The sequence below is a fragment of the Podarcis vaucheri genome (assembly GCF_965113315.1).
Source record: "Podarcis vaucheri genome assembly, chromosome: 13".
Lineage (NCBI taxonomy): Eukaryota > Metazoa > Chordata > Lepidosauria > Squamata > Lacertidae > Podarcis > Podarcis vaucheri.
In genome coordinates, this window is record NC_138751.1 from 4,894,479 (window position 1) to 4,914,568 (window position 20,090).

The 20,090-nt window shown below is 50.0% G+C and overlaps 1 protein-coding gene and 1 long non-coding RNA gene across 3 annotated transcripts in view; one reads left to right on the top strand and one right to left on the bottom strand.

The window, feature by feature from the left end:
* Window positions 1-20,090, bottom strand: part of LOC309518156 — a 350,853-nt gene that overhangs the window by 127,004 nt on the left and 203,759 nt on the right. The gene's annotated exons all lie outside the window — the stretch shown is intronic.
* Window positions 1-20,090, top strand: part of EFNB3 (ephrin B3) — a 63,802-nt gene that overhangs the window by 31,126 nt on the left and 12,586 nt on the right. For both annotated transcript variants that reach the window (XM_082197867.1, XM_082197866.1), the window contains exon 2: window positions 11,728-12,020. In XM_082197867.1, coding sequence (XP_082053993.1) covers window positions 11,728-12,020 — 293 coding nt within the window. The remainder of the gene's footprint in view (window positions 1-11,727; window positions 12,021-20,090) is intronic.

Sequence of the window (20,090 nt, forward strand, 5' to 3'; positions counted from 1 at the left end):
GCCCTGCCGGAGTTTTACAGATGTTAAATAATGCTTGCCAAAGAGTTTGCGCTTCCGAGATGGGGCAGAGCGTGTGGATCTGTGGGGAATATGCAAGGACAAGTCCTGTGCGGCTTCCAGACGCACCCTTGTTTTGGGTTGGGTGGTCCAGCGATTTTTCCTTTCCTTTTTTTTTCCCTTTTCCCAGAGTGCCGAAGGGGGAAGGCTGAGGAGGCCTTGGGAAGCTGCCTAGCTGGGTGTGTTTTGGAGAAGAAAGCGCAACCGGGGTGTAAGAGGGGAGGGTGGCAGCGATGGCGGAGGCGTGGGTTGAGGGGAGGGGGAAAAAACTTTGGGCTGCTGTGCGCAAGTGCAGGGCGCACCAGCTAAGCCCATCTGCCTTTCCCATCCGAAGGCTCTGTGGAATAAGGGAACTGCACAGCAGAAATGTTGGGAATGTAGCCTGAGGAGTCGGGAGCGGAGGTGGCGAAGGCAAGTTTGGGCTAGGGAAATCCCAGGGATTTAGCGCAGGTGTGAACGTTGGTGCGTGTGTGTGAGAGAGAGACACAGAGGATATGAAAATATGCAAAAGAACAAAGCAAGAAAGGGGGTGATGCTATCTTCCTATCCGCTGCCACCCCCCTCTTTATTCACTGGCTTTCCCCGCCTGCGCAAGAAAAGTTGGCAACGAAACTGCTGAAGTGTCGTGTTTCCGACTTCATAACGAGTCCTCTAAGTGCAGATTATATACCGTGTATATTTTTCCCCCAGTCAGTGCTTCTGAATTTATTTGGAATTGTTTTTTAAATCTATGCAATTGGGGTTTTCTTGACAAAAAATAAATCTGTAGTTTTTGAACTCTGTGCAATTGCTTTTTATAGGTGCCATCGCTGTAGCTGTACAGTGGTACCTCGGGTTACATACGCTTCGGGTTACATACGCTTCAGGTTACAGACTCCGCTAACCCAGAAATAGTACCTCGGGTTAAGAACTTTGCTTCAGGATAAGAACAGAAATCATGCTCCGGCGGCGCGGCGGCAGCAGGAGGCCCCTTTAGCTAAAGTGGTGCTTCAGGTTAAGAACAGTTTCAGGTTAAGAACGGACCTCCGGAACGAATTAAGTACTTAACCCAAGGCACCACTGTATATATATATATATTTTATATACACGCACACACGAGTCTTTGTATTGTATTGTGAAATTGCTTTGAGACGCTTCATAGGAAGCGATCCATAAATAATAATCTGAAGAGGAAGCGCAGTGTGCAGCCTAGAGAATTAAGTCAGGCTGGCGGAGGCAGGAAGTGGACGCCAAGATTTTTAGGGTTCTCTGTGACAGCCATTGGGATTTGCCTGTGTCTCGAGGGTCCTGCCGGCTTCCAGGGGTTATTTATTGCTTCTTCCTTCATGCACCCTGCCTTTCCTCATCTTCTCCTTACAACAAACTTGTGAGGCTGAGAGAGAGGATTTGAACGCAAGACTCGTCGCTCATAGACCTGGTGCGTTCACTAACCACGACAGGACAGGGAATAAGGCAGACGAGTTCTCTAGGAGAATGGCATTAATACTGGGTTTATGCTGGGGGAAAGGCCAAGATTCTTGTTACAGTGATTTTAAGACAGCTTGCAGTTAACTTGGGGGCTCCTTTGGGACCTTGGTTCCTGCCTTTCAGGTGCGAAGAGCTGCAAATATCCCCCTTTGGACTGAAAACAAGGAGTCCTCCCTCTCCTCTTCTCTCTCCCCACATCCAGCCCAGACGCTTGTCAATTCTTGATCCTTCTCCTCCCATCCAGGGAAAACGGAGGGCCAAGGACCCGGGTCTTTCTCTCCCTTCCCACCCCCCACCCCCGTTAATTATTGCCAGAAGATGCAAACCTCACCAAGGCCCAAAAGTCAGTGGCTTGGAAGAGACTTGAAAGCAGCTTGGAGAAAACTCCAGCTCCGAGGACCCAGGAGTCCTGGAAAAAATGCACACATACACACTCACTCGCTCGCCCTCCCTTCCCTCCTTTTTCAAACACTTATGTGCTCCTCTACAGAGGCAGCTGTAGCAGAGCCTCGGGCAAGGAATCGTATATCCTCAGCTGCCCGCATTCAGGACTCTTACCAAATTTTAACTGTGTTTTAACTGCCTTTGCCCATCACTTCCAGCTTCTTGCTTTGTTCGCTCCCACCCCTGCCGGCGATTGTAAGCGCCTGGCAGCAGAGACCTGCCTTTTCTTTACCTATTAGGCTCTGCAAACTCCATGCACATTGATGGCGCTGTATAAACACACCTGCAATGTCAGCAAATAGCTGCCTTCGCAGGCCTATCTGTCTGCATCCATAGCCACCCTATTGAGCCCTGGGAACATTAATAATAATAATAATAATAATAATAATAATAATAATAATAATAAATTTTATTTATACCCCGCCCTCCCCAGCCAAGACCGGGCTCAGGGCAGCTAACATCCGATATAAAAACAAATTGATTGGAATACAACTTTAAAAAAAGATTAAAATACAACATTAATGAAGCAGTAAGTGTGCCTCTGAGCACGTGCAGTGTGCCCTGTGGCTCACAGCAACCAGCCCACACGCATCTCAGACAGCGTTCCGGGGAAAAGACTGCCGGTTCCTCCAGACTTCCTTTTGTGTTGTGTTTCTAGGCATAGGTCTGGTCTTTAAATCGCTGCGTCTGACCACTTTTTTTTAAAAAAAATTTTTTTTTTGCCCTTGCGAAAACCCGCTCTTTAATGCTGAATCGGAACAAATGGCAATTCAGGTTTTCCGTGGGGCGAAAGATAAGTAAGTGTGGAGACTCGAATGAAGTGACTTGAAGGCAGGCATCAGTCTGGCCTCACGGTTTCCCGTTCGAAATAGCGAAAGCTCTTCTCCGCCTTTCCCCAGAAGCGGCTGCAATCTCAGGGTTGGTGCATCACCAACTGTTCCACCCCAGAGGCAGCTGCAACTTTTTGCGGGTGCCTCCCCGAGACCCCACCCGCTTTGCGGCAGCTGTGTATCCCCTCTGAACAAGGGGGGCTCTGTGTGTGATGTGGGTCTTTTTCTGTATCAGGAGGTCAGGAGGAGTTAATTATTTCATTAAGGGCAAGGTGGCTGAGGCAATCAGGTCTGGCCACCCCCCCCAACCCCACAGCCGATAGGAATCAGAAAGCTTCTCCCTCCAACGAGCTGGAACAGGACATGGAGTGTAAGCCGCAGGGGTCACACAGGCAGAGAAGGAGAGCGGAGAGCAGTGGGGTCTCTAATATTTAACCAGGAGTACAGAGATTACATTCCTGCTTGACGAAGAAACAAGGGGGGGGGGCTGAAGAGGGGCATGCTGGGTGATGGGGCACCATACATTGAAAGCAGATTCCAACCCCCCCCCCCAAAATATCCTGGGAACTGTAGTTTGTTAATGGCCCTTTGCATTGTAGGGAGCAAACCGCCGTTCCCAAGATTCTTTGGGGTGGTGTTGGGGAATGCGCTTTTAAATACCGTATTTTTCGCTCTATAAGATGCACCAGACCACAATTTTTGGAGGAGGAAAACACAGCCCTGGGCTCTCTTGAATTGGGGGTTCCCAATTGGAGGAGCCAAGCAAGAAGGGGAGCGGTAGTTTCTGCAAAGAGTGGGGTGGGAGAAAGAGATTATTGCCTAATGGTTGGGAGCCAAGAACCCTGGGCTTTCTGGAAACTGGGTCATAATGAGTTTGACCAGGAAGAGGTGGGGGGAAAGGGAGACTTTATAGCCTAGACTGCTGTGAGCCAGGACTCCTGGGTTCCCTCCAGTGGCTTAGGGGGAAGGGGAGGCCCAGTGGGTCGTGGCAGACATGGAATTATATTCCAGGACTCCTGAGTTCCCAGCGATGGGTGGAGGATCTCCCCTCTCCTCTCTCTCTCTCTCTCTCTCTCTTTCGCTCCCGCCCTCCCTTTCTCCCCCTTTTTTTCCATTTTCTCGTTAGCTCCTTTCCTGAGCTGTCACTTTCCATTCCATCTCCTCGCCCTCGCCCTCCCCAATTCCAGCTGAGCCCATGACCCCGTTGCAGGAGGGGAGGAGGGGCAGCGGGGAAGGGAAGGGGGGCGCGAGGGGAGGGGGGCAAGACAAAGCAACAGGTCCTACTGCCCCCCCCAAAATGGTTCCAGACCCATTTCCACGAATTGGGCGAGGCAGAGAGAGACCTGGTACCTGGCCCCAAGTTTGGACCACAAAAGAGTGACATCTGGTTGGAAAGAATGAGGAGGTCCCCCCCCAAAAAAAATTAATGCATGCACAGTCATGGACACAAACACACACACACACACTTTGCCCCCTCTCGTGGCCCTAGAGAGGTGCCCACCCGCTTCCTGCTAGGCCCCTCCATCACCAGTTGGCATGTCTTGCCACGGCAACGGTAGCCATTGTACCCTTCCTACCAGGAACACCCCTGGGGGAAAGGATTGGGGCTTGGTTTTTACATGGGGGGGGGCGGGCATCTAGGATGGCTGCCGTTCTTGAGCTCCCTGAGTGGAGCATCTTGTACTGGGCGCCCCAATGCCCAGTGGCGTAGCGTGGGGGGTGCAGGGGGGGCCGGGCGCACCGGGCGCAACATCTGGGGGTTAGGGTTAGGGGGCGCAAATCCACGGGTTAGGGGGCGCAAATTACTTGCCTTGCCCCGGGTGCTGACAACCTACGCTACGCCACTGCCAATGCCTGAGCTTGTTTTTTAAGGGATGGGGGGGCACCTCTGGGAAAGAGTTGGGCGGCGGGGCCTCCCATAGGCTGCTGTTGTTGTTTTGGGGATGTGGGGCAGGTAAGGATCCCTCTTGGATCCTGGGGGGCGGGGGGCAAATTAGGCCTGTGCTTGGGGAGGGCCTCGCAGCCAGGACTCTGGGGTTCTGTGTTGGGGAGGGTGAAGGGGACAACACTTTTTGTGCCAGGACGCCTGGGTTCCTTCAGAAGCCTGGTTCATTCTCTTAGGGAGCTGGTTTCCTTGGGGTGTGGGAGAGCCCGGATGCCTGGGTCCCACTCAGGGTGAGGGCGGAGCGGGTGTGTGTGTGCTGCGTTTGTTTTCATGTCCTTGTTTCTTTAACGTTTTGGAACAGAAAGTACTCGGGCGCCAGGAATGAGAGCCAGGTTTCCCCCTAATGAAGTCATCCGTACACCCCCCCCCCCCAGTTCTATAAAAGGGAAACAAGGTGTGTACTGACTGTAGCCCAGAGCTAGGACTCCTGGGTTCCCTCCTCTCCAGCTTAGAAGCATAGGCCTCTGCCCTGTGCCAAGTCAAATCCTTGAGCCATCTAACCCCATAATGTCTACACTGGCTGGCAGAGGCTCGCCGGGATTTCAGGCAGGGCTTCCGGCCATACCCGGAGCTGCTGGGATTTGAACCCAGGACCTTTTGCATGCAGAGAGCAGCTGCTCTGCTCTTGCCCTCCAGGAACAAGGCGGCTGGCATAAGAGACTGGTATGCAGGGCTGCTAGATCAACTGTTTCCGAAGTTTGCCTTTCTCCCCTTGCCTGCCAGAGCTGTGCAATGGACTTGTGCGTTTTGAGTATCCGTTTGGTCAAAGGTCCGTGTGTGTGGTTATACTGGCAGGTCAGGGTGTGTCCATTAACACGTGTAAGTGGCTTTGCCATATCCCTGTTTTGCAGCACGGAAAAGTTGTCATTTTCCCCATCAAGGCCCTATTTCATCATGTGTTTCCCGGCGACTTTCTGCACAGGGAAATAAAATGACTTTTATTTTTAGTGCTCTGTCGGCGCTAGATCGAGGCAACCCGTCCCCAAGCGAGAAAAATAAATGAGCTTTGAAAGAACTACTTAAAAAAAAAAAGAAAAGCTTTCTCCAACCTAGGTTGCTCTGGATGTTTTGACTACAACTCCCATCAGCGGGTCCAAAGAGCAGCCCGGATTGGAGAAGGCTGACTTTAAAGGATGAGAACAGAAATCGTGCAGCGGCAGCAGGAGGCCCCATTAGCTAAAGTGGTGCTTCAGGTTAAGAACAGTTTCAGGTTAAGAACGGACCTCCGGAATGAATTAAGTACTTAACCCGAGGTACCACTGTATGGGAGAAGGAAAAGTGGTGGGCGTTGTTGATACAGAAAGGGCAGCTGTGCCTGTGTTTCCTGTCGATTCGTTCCAAAATTGTTTGAGGAGTGCTAAGCTTTTGAGGAAGGGACACGGGTGGCGCTGTGGATTAAACCACAGAGCCTAGGACTTGCCAATCAGAAGGTTGGTGGTTCAAATCCCCGCGACGGGGTGAGCTCCTGTTGCTCAGTCCCTGCTCCTGCCAACCTAGCAGTTCGAAAGCACGTCAAAGTGCAAGTAGATAAATAGGTACCACTCCAGCGGGAAGGTAAACGGTGTTTCCGTGTGCTGCTCTGGTTTGCCAGAAGCGGCTTAGTCATGCTGGCCACATGACACGGAAGCTGGACGCCGGCTCCCTCGGCCAGTAAAGCGAGATGAGCGCCGCAACCCCAGAGTCGGCCATGACTGGACCTAATGGTCAGGGGTTCCTTTACCTTTACCTTTAATGCTGGATACAAACACCCTTTTGCATTGTGTCGCTCAAAATTGAAGCAACGCGGCGGCATTGGCGCTGGCCAGTAGGTGCCAGCCCCATATGATTCACGAACTGCATTCTGCATTCTTTGGGGAAATCACATTTTTCTAGGAGGGAGAATATGATTTCCCCCCCCAGGGGAATGCTTGGAAACTTGGGAAATCGTCTTGCTCCATCTAGCTCAGGATTTTCCACAGGATTTTCTCTAGTTGCATTGCTCTGTTCAGCATGTGGAATCGAAGAAGATGGGGGATTAGTGGAACTGACTGGGCTCTGTAGACGCATGTTTGATTTGGGATGTTGGGGGAATGGAGTCAGGGGGCTTTAAATAATGCCATCCCTGAAGCAAGCCTGAGAAGGCCTGTACTGTACCTGCTGCCCGTGAGCTACATGGCAACACAACCCCGAGGCCTTGTGTGACGCGGCCCCTCTCCGAAGTGCTCCATTTGGCCTCTGAATTACCGTATTTTCCACTCTATAGGACGCACCAGACCACAAGACGCACCTAGTTTTTGGAGAAGGAAAACAAGGGGAAAAATATTCTGAATCTCAGAAGCCAGAACAGCAAGAGGGATCGCTGCGCAGTGAAAGCAGCGATCCCTCTTGCTGTTCTGGCTTCTGGGATAGCTGCGCAGCCTGCATTCGCTTCATAAGACACACACACATTTCCCCTTATTTTTTAGGAGGGGGAAAGTGAGTCTTATAGAGCAAAAAGTACGGTATACCCAGCTGCAAGCCAACTTTGGCTCTTGCCTTATTGCTGGTTTGCGGCAATTATCCTGCCCCTCTTCAAACACTGCTGCCCAGTTAATATTCACTTTTTTTTTTGCAGATTTTGGTGAAGCTCTGACTCGGACTGAGCTGCCCCTGTCCCAGCACCCCTCGGCCAAGACATTTGCAGGGCCAAATGACTTAAGGCTGGAGGGTAGATCCCAGGAATCCCTACGGCTGCCACTCCCCTCCTTTTTTGAGCAAGGGGTAGGACCCAGAAGTCTTTCATCTGCTGCTGTGCTAACCACACCACCACCCCTGGCCAGGCCTCAGTCATGCCTCTTCTCCTCCTGGGCTATTATCTCATTTGGCAGCTGATCTGTCCCAGGGGGCTGGGGACAGGCGGCTCTGGGGTCAAATGTCAACAGGTTTGAATACAGGGTTGGAATTCTTTGTCGGTTCTCTGATGGTTCCTTGCCTGGATTTGGGGGGCGGCGCATGATGCTCCCAGGGCATGTGGGACCAACTGATGGAGCAGGGAGAGTGGGGGGTGTCCTGCTGTTTTCGGGAAGGATGGCGCGGAGGATAGACCAAGAAATGCAAATTAAAGACAGATGCAAAGAACTTCACCCCGGAGGTGGAAAAACACAGAACTTCTGGGCTTTATATTTTGCGGTCTTTGAGGCAACTTCAATCAGTTGCTTTTTAAATAGGATTTTGCGTGATTATTATTAATATTATTATTATTTAAAGGGATGTGCTAAACGCCTCCAAATGTCAGGGCATTTATAAGTAGGGCTGCCAACCCAGTTGCAGAAACCTTCGTTTTTCAATCGCGGGAGTTTTTGTCAGTTAATCAGTTGATTAAATTTGCATAATTTGCATATGGGCAAAAACAGCCGTTCTGAAGCGAGGAAACACGGTCTCTTGTCTGTGTTTTACGATTCCTGCATTTTGTATTTTAATATTCTGTTGAAAGCCGCCCAGAGTGGCTGGGGAAACCCAGCCAGATGGGCGGGGTATAAATAATAAATTATTATTATTGTCGTAGCAGACATTATCTTAGAGACTTCTGGTCAGATACCTGAAATGTCTGGTGTAGTTGCCTATGCAAGAGATCGTGCTCGCTATGTGCAGTTTTTGTCTGATTTTGGCGGGTGAGCCAAAATGACTTGTCAAATATGGGCGTTATTTTCAGTTGATTGCAAAATACAAACAATTTTGGCAGGCGGGGGCAATCTAGGAAGACGTGGCAAAAGGTTACAACACCCCACACTACAACAAAAAACAACAACAAGCTCTCCTGATGACTTTTAGTCAAAATGCTATGACCCTACCTGCTTAATTTTATTTTTTTCACCACTAGCAACCCTAAAGCAGCCCAGCTTCTTCCACTTTCACTGGGGATGAATGGTTCCTGCATATTACGGGGACGTTCTTCCCCAGCAAACTTTTAAAAGGCTTCTGAAATTGATTAGCCGAACCAATCAGTGGATTATAATTTGCAGCCCTGATTCATAAACCTAGAAGGAGATTTGCAAGTGGGCGAGGGTGACAGGTCCTTGTGGTATATTCGCTGGTCTTGCCTGTACCTCTGGTGAATGGAGGCTTTTGTTTTCTTGAGAAATGGCACCTGTTTGTCCTGGCGTAAGAGTGAAGCAAAAAGTAGTGTGTGTTTGTGTAAACCTGCCTTCCGAAACCTGGGACCAGCTGTGAGTTGTAGGAGAAAGCACCTGGAAGGTGCTGACGTCTGCAAATGTTGCATAAGTTAAAGGTAAAGGGACCCCTGACCATTAGGTCCAGTTGTGACCGACTCTGAGGTTGCAGCGCTCATCTCGCTTTACTGGCCGGCATCCAGCTTCCGGGTCATGTGTCCAGCATGACTAAGCCGCTTCTGGCGAACCAGAGCAGCGCACGGAAAAGCCGTTTACCTTCCCGCCGGAGCGGTACCTATTTATCTACTTGCACTTTGGCGTGCTTTGGAACTGCTAGGTTGGCAGGAGCAGGGACCGAGCAACGGGAGCTCACCCCGTCGCGGGGATTCGAACCGCCGACCTTCTGATCGGCAAGTCCTAGGCTCTGTGGCTTAACCCACAGCGCCACCCGTGTCCCTCTCAAATGTTGCATACACCAATGTAAACAATGCTTCTCTCAAGCCCCATTTTAGCATCGCAAAAGCCCTGTGAGGTAGGATAGGCTAAGAGACAGGGGTCATCCAGCAAGCTCCATATGGCGTGATGGGGGACTGGAGCCCTCGACTTTCCCAGTTGCTAGTCCAAGACTCTTAACCACCTCACCCCACTGCTTGCCATGAGAGGCTGTTTGCAGCTGGGCGTGTGATGGGGAAACTGACATCTTTCCAATGATATTGGAAGGTGTCCACCAAATTTCCGGTTACAGAGAGCCTTAAGCCTTCCTGGCTTAATTTAATACCAGTAGTTATCTTCCAACGTCTGGGCCCAGCCCGTTGAGCATTAAAAAGCTGGTGTCTCTGAGCAGAAAGCCTTTGCACAGAGAAATGTCCCTTCCACAAAGCAGCCCCAACACGACTGTGTTTTCGATCTTGCTCCTCTCTGCTAGCAACACCTGTTGCGTTGCTTTCGTAATTACACCAAGAACTCAGGCCAATATAAGTTTCAATAGTGAGAGTGGTCCCTACTCACAAATCAATAGTCAGTTGTAACAAAAACTAACCCATTCAAAAGTATGTATTCTGACAAGGATTACAAGCTCAGAGATTACAAACTCAGACTCATAAGGATATGTATAACACAATAATTCGTTACAGAGTTAAAGATAAGAGTTTATGAGTAGAGATAAGTTCATATTAGTCCTTAGTTAGATTTGACATGAAGGTCTTGGTTTCAATCATTGAGCAGAAGTCAGTGATTTGAGTTTGTAATCTTTGTCAGAATACATACTTTTGAATGGATTAGTTTTTGTTACAGTTGACTACGGTGGTACCTCGGGTTAAGTACTTAATTCGTTCTGGAGGTCGGTTCTTAACCTGAAACTGTTCTTATCCTGAAGCACCACTTTAGCTAATGGGGCCTCCTGCTGCTGCTGCCGCGCCGCCGGAGCACGATTTCTGTTCTTATCCTGAAGCAAAGTTCTTAACCTGAAGCACTCTTTCTGGGTTAGCGGAGTCTGTAACCTGAAGCATCTGTAACCCGAGGTACCACTATATTGATTTGTGAGTAGGGACACGCCTACTACTGAAACTTATATTGGCCTGAGTTCTTGGTGTGCTTTTTTTCTTGGTATATTCAATAACAAGAACTCCAACTTATTTAACGTTGGTTTCGTAATTAAGCACCGCGGGGTCCCCTTAACCCTCGGGCACCCTGGTTCTTCACATCCTTTCACCCAGGGTACTAGGCCACTCTCTTCCCAGAGAACAAGCTCCCAGGTGCTTTGAGGGGAACATGGCTGGACCTTCGAACCGTCCTGGAAATGGACATCAACCAAATTTCCCCAGTGGCTGGGGCCACTGGGTTTTGTTGTTTCGAGGGAGGCTGGTTGAAAGAATGCAGGGTCCTATGTATGGGACAAGTAGCAAAACTTGCTGGAAATGTAAGGAAAAGGACGGCGATTTTTACCATATGTGGTGGTCATGTAACAAAATAAAAGAGTTTTGGGAATCGATCTATAATGAGTTAAAAAAGATGTTTAAATATGCTTTTCCAAAAAAGCCGGAAGAATTTTTGCTAGGCTTGGTGGGAGAAGATACTAAGAAGACAGACCAAAGATTATATTTGTATGCAACAACAGCAGCTAGAGTTTTGATAGCCGAAAAGTGGAAGTCACAGCAGATTCCGACAGTAAGGGAATGGCAGATAAAGTTGGTTGAATACGCTGAAATGGCAAAATTGACACAGAATTTGCAATCAGGAGGAGACGAAGTACCAAAAAGAATGGAGTAAATTCATGGTTTATATAAGTGAGAACTGTAGAAATACGAAAACGTTGGCAGGATTGAATTAATTCTTACGTCATGGTGTAATTTTTAATCAGTGAAACTGTGAATTATAGACTGGAATAAGAAAACTTTAGGAAGGGAAGGACGGAAGTCAACGGCTCTATGGAGCATAAAGTAGGATATCTGTAACAAGACTTGATGTTTTTGTTGGTTGGTGGTGGTGTTCTTAAATCTCAATAAAAAGCACCGTATTTTTCGCTCTATAAGACGCACCAGACCACAAGACACACCTAGTTTTTGGAGGAGAAAAACAAGAAAAAAAATATTCTGAATCCCAGAAGCCAGAACAGCAAGAGGGATCACTGTGCAGTGAAAGCAGCAATCCCTCTTGCTGTTCTGGCTTCTGGGATAGCCGCGCAGCCTGCATTCGCTCCATAAGATGCACACACATTTGCCCTTACTTTTTAGGAGGGAAAAAGTGAGTCTTGTAGAGCAAAAAATACGGTACTTGAAAAAGAAAGAAAGAAATAAAGTAGGGTCCTGGCTCCCAAGTGCGCTCCGTTGAGCTGTTTTTATCCGTTGCTCCCCTGCAGGTTCCAGAACGAGGAGGGCTACGTTTTGTACCCCCAGATTGGCGACCGCCTGGACCTCATCTGCCCCCGCTCTGTGCCGCTGGGCCCCTTTTCCACAGAGGACTATGAATATTACAAGCTGTACCTGGTTCAGACGGAGCAGGCCGAGCGCTGCGAGATCCTCCGCACCCCCAACCTGCTGCTCACCTGCGACCGGCCCGAGCAAGACATGCGCTTCACAATCAAGTTCCAGGAGTACAGCCCCAACCTCTGGGGCCACGAGTTCAAGACCAACCAGGACTATTACATCATCAGTAAGTTTTAACACCCTGGGGAAGGGGGGGGGACTTCCTTTTCTTTCTGCACGTCCCCTCTGCATACCAAATCCCTCGCTTGCACAGAATTGCAAGGCCTTGAGATGTCTGTAGGTGCCGCCGCCAGTCTGGCAGGCGGTAGATGCGGCTGAAGGAACAGGAAATCATGGTTAAAACCCATGCACCACACAGGATATTGAGAAAGAGAGAGAGAGAGTGTAAGAGATCCTTAAAAATAATGTTCAGATCAGAGGTAGCTGCGAGGGATTGTGGCTGCATACACATTGTGCCTTTAAAACAAGGTTTCCCAAACTTGGGTCCCTAGCTGTTCTTGGACTACAACTCCCATCATCCCTAGCTAGTAGGACCAGTGGTTAGGGATGATGGGAAATGTAGTCCAAAAACAGCTGGAGGCCCAATTTTGGGAAACCCTGCTTTAAAGCATATTATTTACCGAAAGGAATTCTGGGTACTGTAGTTTGAGGGTTGCTAGGGACTGGAACTCTTGAGGGGTAAACTATAGTCCCCAGAATCTTTTGGGGGTAAGAATGTGTTTCCAATGTTCTTTAAGGGTATCGTGTGTATGTACCTGTGGGAGCAGGGCTTGTGTGCTTCTACCTAATGCGTAGTATATAGGTAAAGGTAAAGGGACGTCTGACCGCTGGGTCCAGTCACGGACGACTCTGGGGTTGTGGTGTTCATCTCGCTTTATTGGCCGAGGGAGCCGGCGAACCAGAGCAGCGCGCGGAAACGCCGCTTACCTCCCCGCCGGAGTGGTACCAATTTATCTACTTGCACTTCATGCTTTCGAACTGCTAGGTTGGCAGGAGCAGGGACGGAGCAACGGGAGCTCACCCCATCACGGGGATTCGAACCGCCAACCTTCTGATCGGCAAGCCCTAGTCTCTGTGGTTTAACCCACAGCACCACCCGCACCCCCCGCGTAGTATATGGAATGCACCTATTTATCATTGCAACTTTCCAACAGACTAAAGAGGAAGGCAGTCAGCAAAAATTAAAAACAATCAGAATGAAACAATAAAACCAAATTAAAGCACAACATGGGTGCCTGTTTAAAAACAACACTAAACAGATTGATGTTGTTGCATCTTATGGCATCTTTGTATTTGCACTGCTGCTGGTGGAAAGATGGGATACAAATCAACCAGAGATAGATCTCAGTTATATGGGGAGAGAAGAGATGGTGGCCATCCTTCAGATATTCTTGTCCCTGGCCACGTAGGGCTGTTTTTAGGGCACAACCAGTCCTTTGAATTGCACCCAGAAGTCAATGACGTTGGTGGCTAGGACTGAATGAGCAGCCCTTTATTTGTTCCCAAAGGCCCTCAATTCCTTTGCATGTATGCCCTAAGAACAGACGGGGGAGAAACTGGTTTGGATTGCATTGGATTAATTCACACTGCCCGGGCCAATAAGCAAACCCAGACATCCTTAAAAACTGTGCACGTCTCTGGATGTTGCGACGCTGTTCTCCAGCCACCCAAAAATGTGCTCCGAAGTCTTAGAAGAAGAAAAAGGTGTACCAAAATGGACACATTAGGGGGAATGTGCGTGAAAACGCAGATTTTTGTGCGAACCATTCGCAAAGAAAAATGTACAAATGGGGGAAGAAATGGGATGAATTGAATACAAGGTTGGAAAACCAGGGGAACCAGCGCTGAGACATTCTTCCATCCCGACTGGATCGATGTTTTTGCACGAGGTCCAAGTGGCACGTCCACAAAACACAGTTGGGGGTGCTTTAAGTTCCTGCTTCCCGTGGGCCCCCAGGCATACCTGGGGCAGGAGAAGTGGGAGGCAGGAAAAGCGGGAACGTGCGGTTCTTGGAAGGCGGAAGGCGCCTATTCCCTGGCACAGCGGTGGAGAGCAGAACATTAAATGCGCCCATTGCTGCCAAGGAGCGCCCACACCTACTCCATGAATAATCAGTCACCTTTTCCTTAACGACTTGCGACTTGCAACATCCGTAGTTGCTGCTGCTGTTGGTGATGTAGCACCATCCATGTACACGGTGAATTACAAAGAAGGAGAGCTCGACCTAGGAAACGGACAGAAGGGAAACAAAGGGAGAGAGGTGGGCAGGGGGAATAGCAGGGTGAGGCCAGAGAAGTATGTGTTTGTTTGTTTGTTTCGGATACTGGGGTTCATGGCGGCTGGTTGGGACCGACGGGAGTTGTAGTTCGAAACACCCGGAGGGCACCGCTTGGGCACGGAGGCGAGCTGATTCTGTTGTTGGCTTCGCAGAAAAGGCAGGCTTTGCGCCTCTTCCAAGAAAGCAGGGAAACGTGGCAACCGCAATAGTTTCACCGCCATATTTTTTATTTTCATGGGCAGCCCCACCTGCAATGCGTGGCCGTTGCCCGGGGTTTATCCTCTTGTCAGAAACCAATGATACCGTGTGACGGAGGCTGGGAGTCCAGCATTTAAGGGGACTGGAGGGCGACTCGGCCTTTGGAGGGAATTTGAGGCTGACTAGGCCATCCTAAGGCCTGTTCTAGCCCATCTCAGTCCTGGGGCAAAGGAAGAGGGATATATTTTGGGGCACGGCTAGTGAGCGTCCTCCTGATCTTTTAAGGAAGAGGAGAGGGACCGAGTCCTCTAAACCCCCCCCCCCTTTCCTCTCCCCTGTCCCTGTCTCATCAGCTCCGGCTGCCTGGGGTGGCCCTTCAGCCATCGCCATGGCAACTGTCTCCCGGCAAACCTGTATGAGCCAGCCACTTGGCTGTACCACAGCAGCCACTTTGGGGTAACCAGCCAATCTCCACCCCCCCCCAGCCCAGACACACACACCAATTTGTCTGCTTTTTCCATGGTGTGTGTGTGGGGGGGGTCTAACTCAACTCCCCCCTTCCTCTTGCGAGCGTAAAGCGCCCTCCCCACTCCCGTGTCGACCATTTCTGAGATGCGACTGTTTCTGAAGGGTGTGTGTGTGTGTGCACACCAGGGACCCTGTTTAACGCAAAGTCCCGTTTCCTGCCCCAGGGCGTGCAAGCGGTATCTGTGGGGTTGTTGCTTAGGGCCACGCGGGCCCAGATATATGGGGTTTGCATGGCTGCCAAGGATGGTGAATAGCAATTTCCCGTTCCCTCTCAAAGACGCACACACACAATTTATATAGATACAGATATATATATCTTCCTCTTTCTGCCTTTTCTTCCCTTCTCTCTGCTTTGCAGCTTGGGTTGTGCCCCTGGGCAAGCAGACGAATGTTGAAAGAAACCCACTTGACCACCCTGTGTCTCCCCCTCCTCCTCCGCCCAACCAGGGGGGGGGGGCAAGCGAGGGAATCCAGATCTCTACAGTTGCCGTGGCTTTCACCTTATTTTTTATATTTATATATATATATTTTTACAAATCAAGGTCATTGCTCTACCCACCGGGCAAGACAGCCGCCAGCTTTTCCACCACTTTCCCCCACCCCAGACACTGACACGTCCCGTCCCCCCCTCCCTCAAAGCCAGGTGATGGGAGCATCAAGGCGGACATAGTGGGTTTTTTCCCGGTGGTGGTGGCAAGGCGTCGTTGACCCAGTTTTTCCTCCCCCTTCAAATGAATTTATGCCCAGCCAAGCAAGAGGTAGAGCGTGAGACAGCTGAGTGGAAGGAGGGAAGGGAAGAAGGAAATCGGCTGGCTGGGGGCAGGGAAGGTGGTGGCACCATCTAGGACAGGAAGTGATGGAAGAGGAAACGGCAAGCCACTCATTTAAAGCCACCACCACCCCCCAAAAAGTGGCTGCATCTCAGCACGTTTTGCCTGCCTTAATTGGCGCTACAAAGCCCAGCCACCGTAGAATCACAGAACGACAGAGCTGGAAGGGACCCCGGGGGTCATCCAGACCAACCCCCCCCCCCCAAATGCAGGAACCACAACATTTTTTCCCATCACTTTCCCTAGGAAGCTTGGGCAGAAATAATCAAACGGCGATGGCCGCGTTTCCAGTGCCATGAGGAAATGGGGCGCATCGCTCTCGCGGGTGCCGTGGGGGGGGCCTGCCACAAATCTCTTCCCTCTGAGGACTAACAAGTCCGTGGGCACAGCTTCAGGTTGGTGCCAGCCCCTGGGCAGCCCTTGTAAATCATTCCATTTGCTCAGATATTATATCCCTGGCGAGTATCGGGGAAAGCAATTTAATATTTTTAAATGCATATCCAAGCTGGCCACACACACACACCATCTCAATATACCTAAGGTCAAATCAAATTTTATTAAACGGTCACAGACCAGATTAAATACCTAAGGTCAGATGATGGGCACCCGCCAGGCCAAAAGGTGCGGCCGTCACCGAGGGCCAAACCCCGGCTTGTCTTTTTATTTCTTTCTTTTTTGAAACTTTTAATTTTGCAGCTGTAAAAAGTCCATAGGATGTGTTGTCCTTTTAAAGAAATCGCAGGATGCCCTCAATTGCCAGGGGCCCGTGGACTAGCTTGTGTCCCCCTCCAGAGAGGGGCTTGGGCAAGCAAGCAGCCCCGGCCGTTTGGCGGGGAGGTGGGCACCGAGAGGGGGGTGGGCACGGCCGTCTCTCACGCCTGTCCTGCGTCTGCAGCCTCGCGAAGGGTGGCCCCCCACCGGCCAGGCGCGTTCTTTGTGAGGGCTCAGCCGAGCGAGTCTAAACTGAACCGACGGGCCCAGCTTCCCAGAGCCCCCGGCAGCTGCCAGCGAGAGAGAGTCCCGCGCCGCGCGCTGCACGCGACCCCCCCCCCCAAATCTCTCTCTTTCTTCTTTTTAAAAAATCCATTAGGGTCCCCCGTTTCCCTGTCAGAAGCGGAACGAGAGAACCCAAAGGCTTCGGGATGCCGCGTGGCATCGCCAGCTTGGAACCTTCCGGAAAAGCACCCGCTGGACGAAGGGGTCAGAGTCCCCGCTTCAGCAGATCTCAGTAGGGTGGGCAAAGTCCCACCCTGTGAACATGTGACAGTGCCCAGTCCAGGAGTAACGGATCTGCGTGCGGCGAACTTGAGCCCATGGCCTTATACCAGTTGCTGGAAACCGCAGGACTGGGGAAGAGAGCATAATGTGGCGTAATAGAGCGTCAGACTAGGGCCTGAGAGAGCAGGGTTCGAATCCCCGCTCAGCCACGAAGCGCCCTGAGTGACCTTGGCAGTGCCGGATTTACGTACAGCGGTACCTCGGGTTACATACGCTTCAGGTTACAGACTCCACTAACGCAGAAACAGAGCTTCAGGTTAAGAACTTTGCTTCAGGATGAGAACAGAAATCGGGCTCCGGCGGCAGCAGGAGGCCCCATTAGCTAAAGTGGGGCTTCAGGTTAAGAACAGTTTCAGGTTAAGAACGGACCTCTGGAACGAATTAAATACCGTACTTTTTTGCTCTATAAGACTCACCTTTTCCCTCCTAAAAAGTAAGGGGAAATGTGTGTGCATCTTATGGAGCGAATGCAGGCTGCGCAGCTATCCCAGAAGCCAGAACAGCAAGAGGGATCGCTGCTTTCACTGCACAGCGATCCCTCTTGCTGTTCTGGCTTCTGAGATTCAGAATATTTTTTTTCTTGTTTTCCTCCTCCAAAAACTAGGTGCGTCTTGTGGTCTGGTGCGTCTTATAGAGAGAAAAATACGGTACTTAACCCGAGGTACCACTGTATAAGCTAAACAAGCTGTAGCTTAGGGCCTCACTTTCTTGGGGCCCCCCAAAAAAATTAAAGGAAAAAACCCATGGCTATAAATGGGAAACTCGAAAAATTCAAATATCGTGGAAACGCTCCTTTATTTCATTAATTCAGCTTCAAAGGTGAAACTAATATATGAGATAGACTCATGACATGCAAAGCGAGATATGTCAAGCCTTGATTTGTTCTACAGGTGAAACTCAAAAAATTGAATATCGTGGAAAAGTTCCTTTATTTCAGGAATTCAACTTCAAAGGTGAAACTAATATATGAGATCAACTCGTGACATGCAAAGCAAGATATGTCAAGCCTTGATTTGTTATCATTGCGATGATCATGGCGTTGCAGCTTATGAAAACCCCAAATTAAAAATCTCAGAAAATAGGAATATTCAAGGGAATCAGCAAAACAAGGATTGCAAATCGAGCAAGATTGGACCTCTGAGAAGTAGAAGCACATCTCGCTTTGCATGTCATGAGTCGATCTCATATATTAGTTTCACCTTTGAAGTTGAATTCCTGAAATAAAGGAACTTTTCCACGATATTCTAATTTTTCAAGTTTTACCTGTACATTTCTAAAATATAAGATACAAAACAAATAAAATAAAACCTACAGACGGCAACAGTGTTTTGTGTTCTCCTATGATGTAAGTCATGGGCCTCGCCTGCTCCCTAAAATATCACAGGTTTGCTCCTTTCTATATATAGGGTGCCTATATTCTGCATGGACTGGTTGCAGGGCAACATGGGCAAATGGCTTGAGATACCTATGAGGTCCATAAATGACCATAGAGCATATATCTAACCCAAAAAACAGCGACAATTTGTTGTTGACAAAGGACAGCTGGACATATAAAGGGCCCCATTACCTTGCTTAGGGCCTCATCAAACCTAAATCCGACCCTGGACCTTGTAGTCAGTCACCATCTCTTAGCTTAACCTACCTCACAGGTTGTGCACCACTTTGAGATCCTTGGAAGGCAAAGGCGATCTAGAAATGCAACAAACGAATATTTTTTTATTATTATTTTGCCGGCCCCAACTTCCAAAGCGTGACATCTTTTGTGCGACTGATGTGCCCCACGCCCAGTCAGGGCCCGCTGAGACAGCCGCCTTGCTACCTTTTTAAATTTCATTTTTGTTGCTGCAGGTAGCACCAGGTAACAGGGCTGTGGGGGCATCCCAGCTCCAGCCACCATTTTACTTTCCCACAGGGCTTTGGAGTGATGCTCTGTTGGGGTCATGTTGGGAAATCGAAATGGCGGCGGCTGGGCCCAACTACCTGGGGCTGGTTGGCGCTGCAACAACAACTCATTATTTGTACCCAGCCACTCCGGGCGGCTTCCAGCACATACCGTAAAACCTTAAAAAACGTCCCTGTACGGGGCTGCCTTCAGACGTTTACTAAATGTTATATTATTTAAAAAGGTAAAGAGACCCCTGACCATTAGGTCCAGTCGTGGCCGACTCTGGGGTTGCGGCGCTCATCTCGCTTTACTGGCCGAGGGAGCCGGCGTCCAGCTTCCGGGTCATGTGGCCAGCATGACTAAGCCGCTTCTGGCGAACCAGAGCAGCGCATGGAAGCGCAGTTTACCTTCCCGCCGGAGTGGTACCTATTTATCTACTTGCACTGGCATGCTTTCAAACTGCTAGGTTGGCAGGAGCAGGGACCGAGCAATGGGAGCTCACCCCGTTGCGGGGATTCGAACTGCCGACCTTCTGATTGGCAAGTCCTAGGCTCTGTGGTTTAACCCACAGCGCCACCCGCATCATGGGAAGTCATTCCACAAGGTAGGGGCCACTACCGAGAAGGCCCTGTTGTTGTTGTTGTTGTTGACATTATTGATAATATTTGTATAGCACCCTTCATCCGTAGATCTCAGGCCTGTTCACAGCATTAAAACACAAGCTAAAAAACACAAAATACATAATGAAAACTCGAACAGAAGCAAAGCAGTAACCCTCCACCCGTACCCACAACATGTTTAAAACCGTATCAGATGTCAATCAGCCCAAGGCCTGGATGAAGGGGAATGTTTTTGCAGGGCACCTAAAGGTGTATAATGAAGGTGCCAGCTGAATCTCCCTGGGGAGAGCATCCCACAAATGGGGGGGATTGGTCAACCCTAGCCACACATTGCATAGGAGCCGGCCCAAGACATTTTGCCGCCTGAGGCAGAGGGCAAGATGGCGTCTTCCCCCATCCCAGGTATTAAGGCTGCGGCAGCTGCTCCATTCTGCCCAACGCTTGAGCCGGCCCTGCGCCATAATTTGGATTAAGCCGCCTGATCAGAGCGGGTAAGGGTGGGCCTGATAGGTGCTCCTATCCCTCGGCCAGGGGTCGATCTAAATCAGCGTTGCCCAACCTGGCGCCCTCTATATATTTTGGACTACAACTCCCATGCCCAGTGGCCCTGCTGGCTGC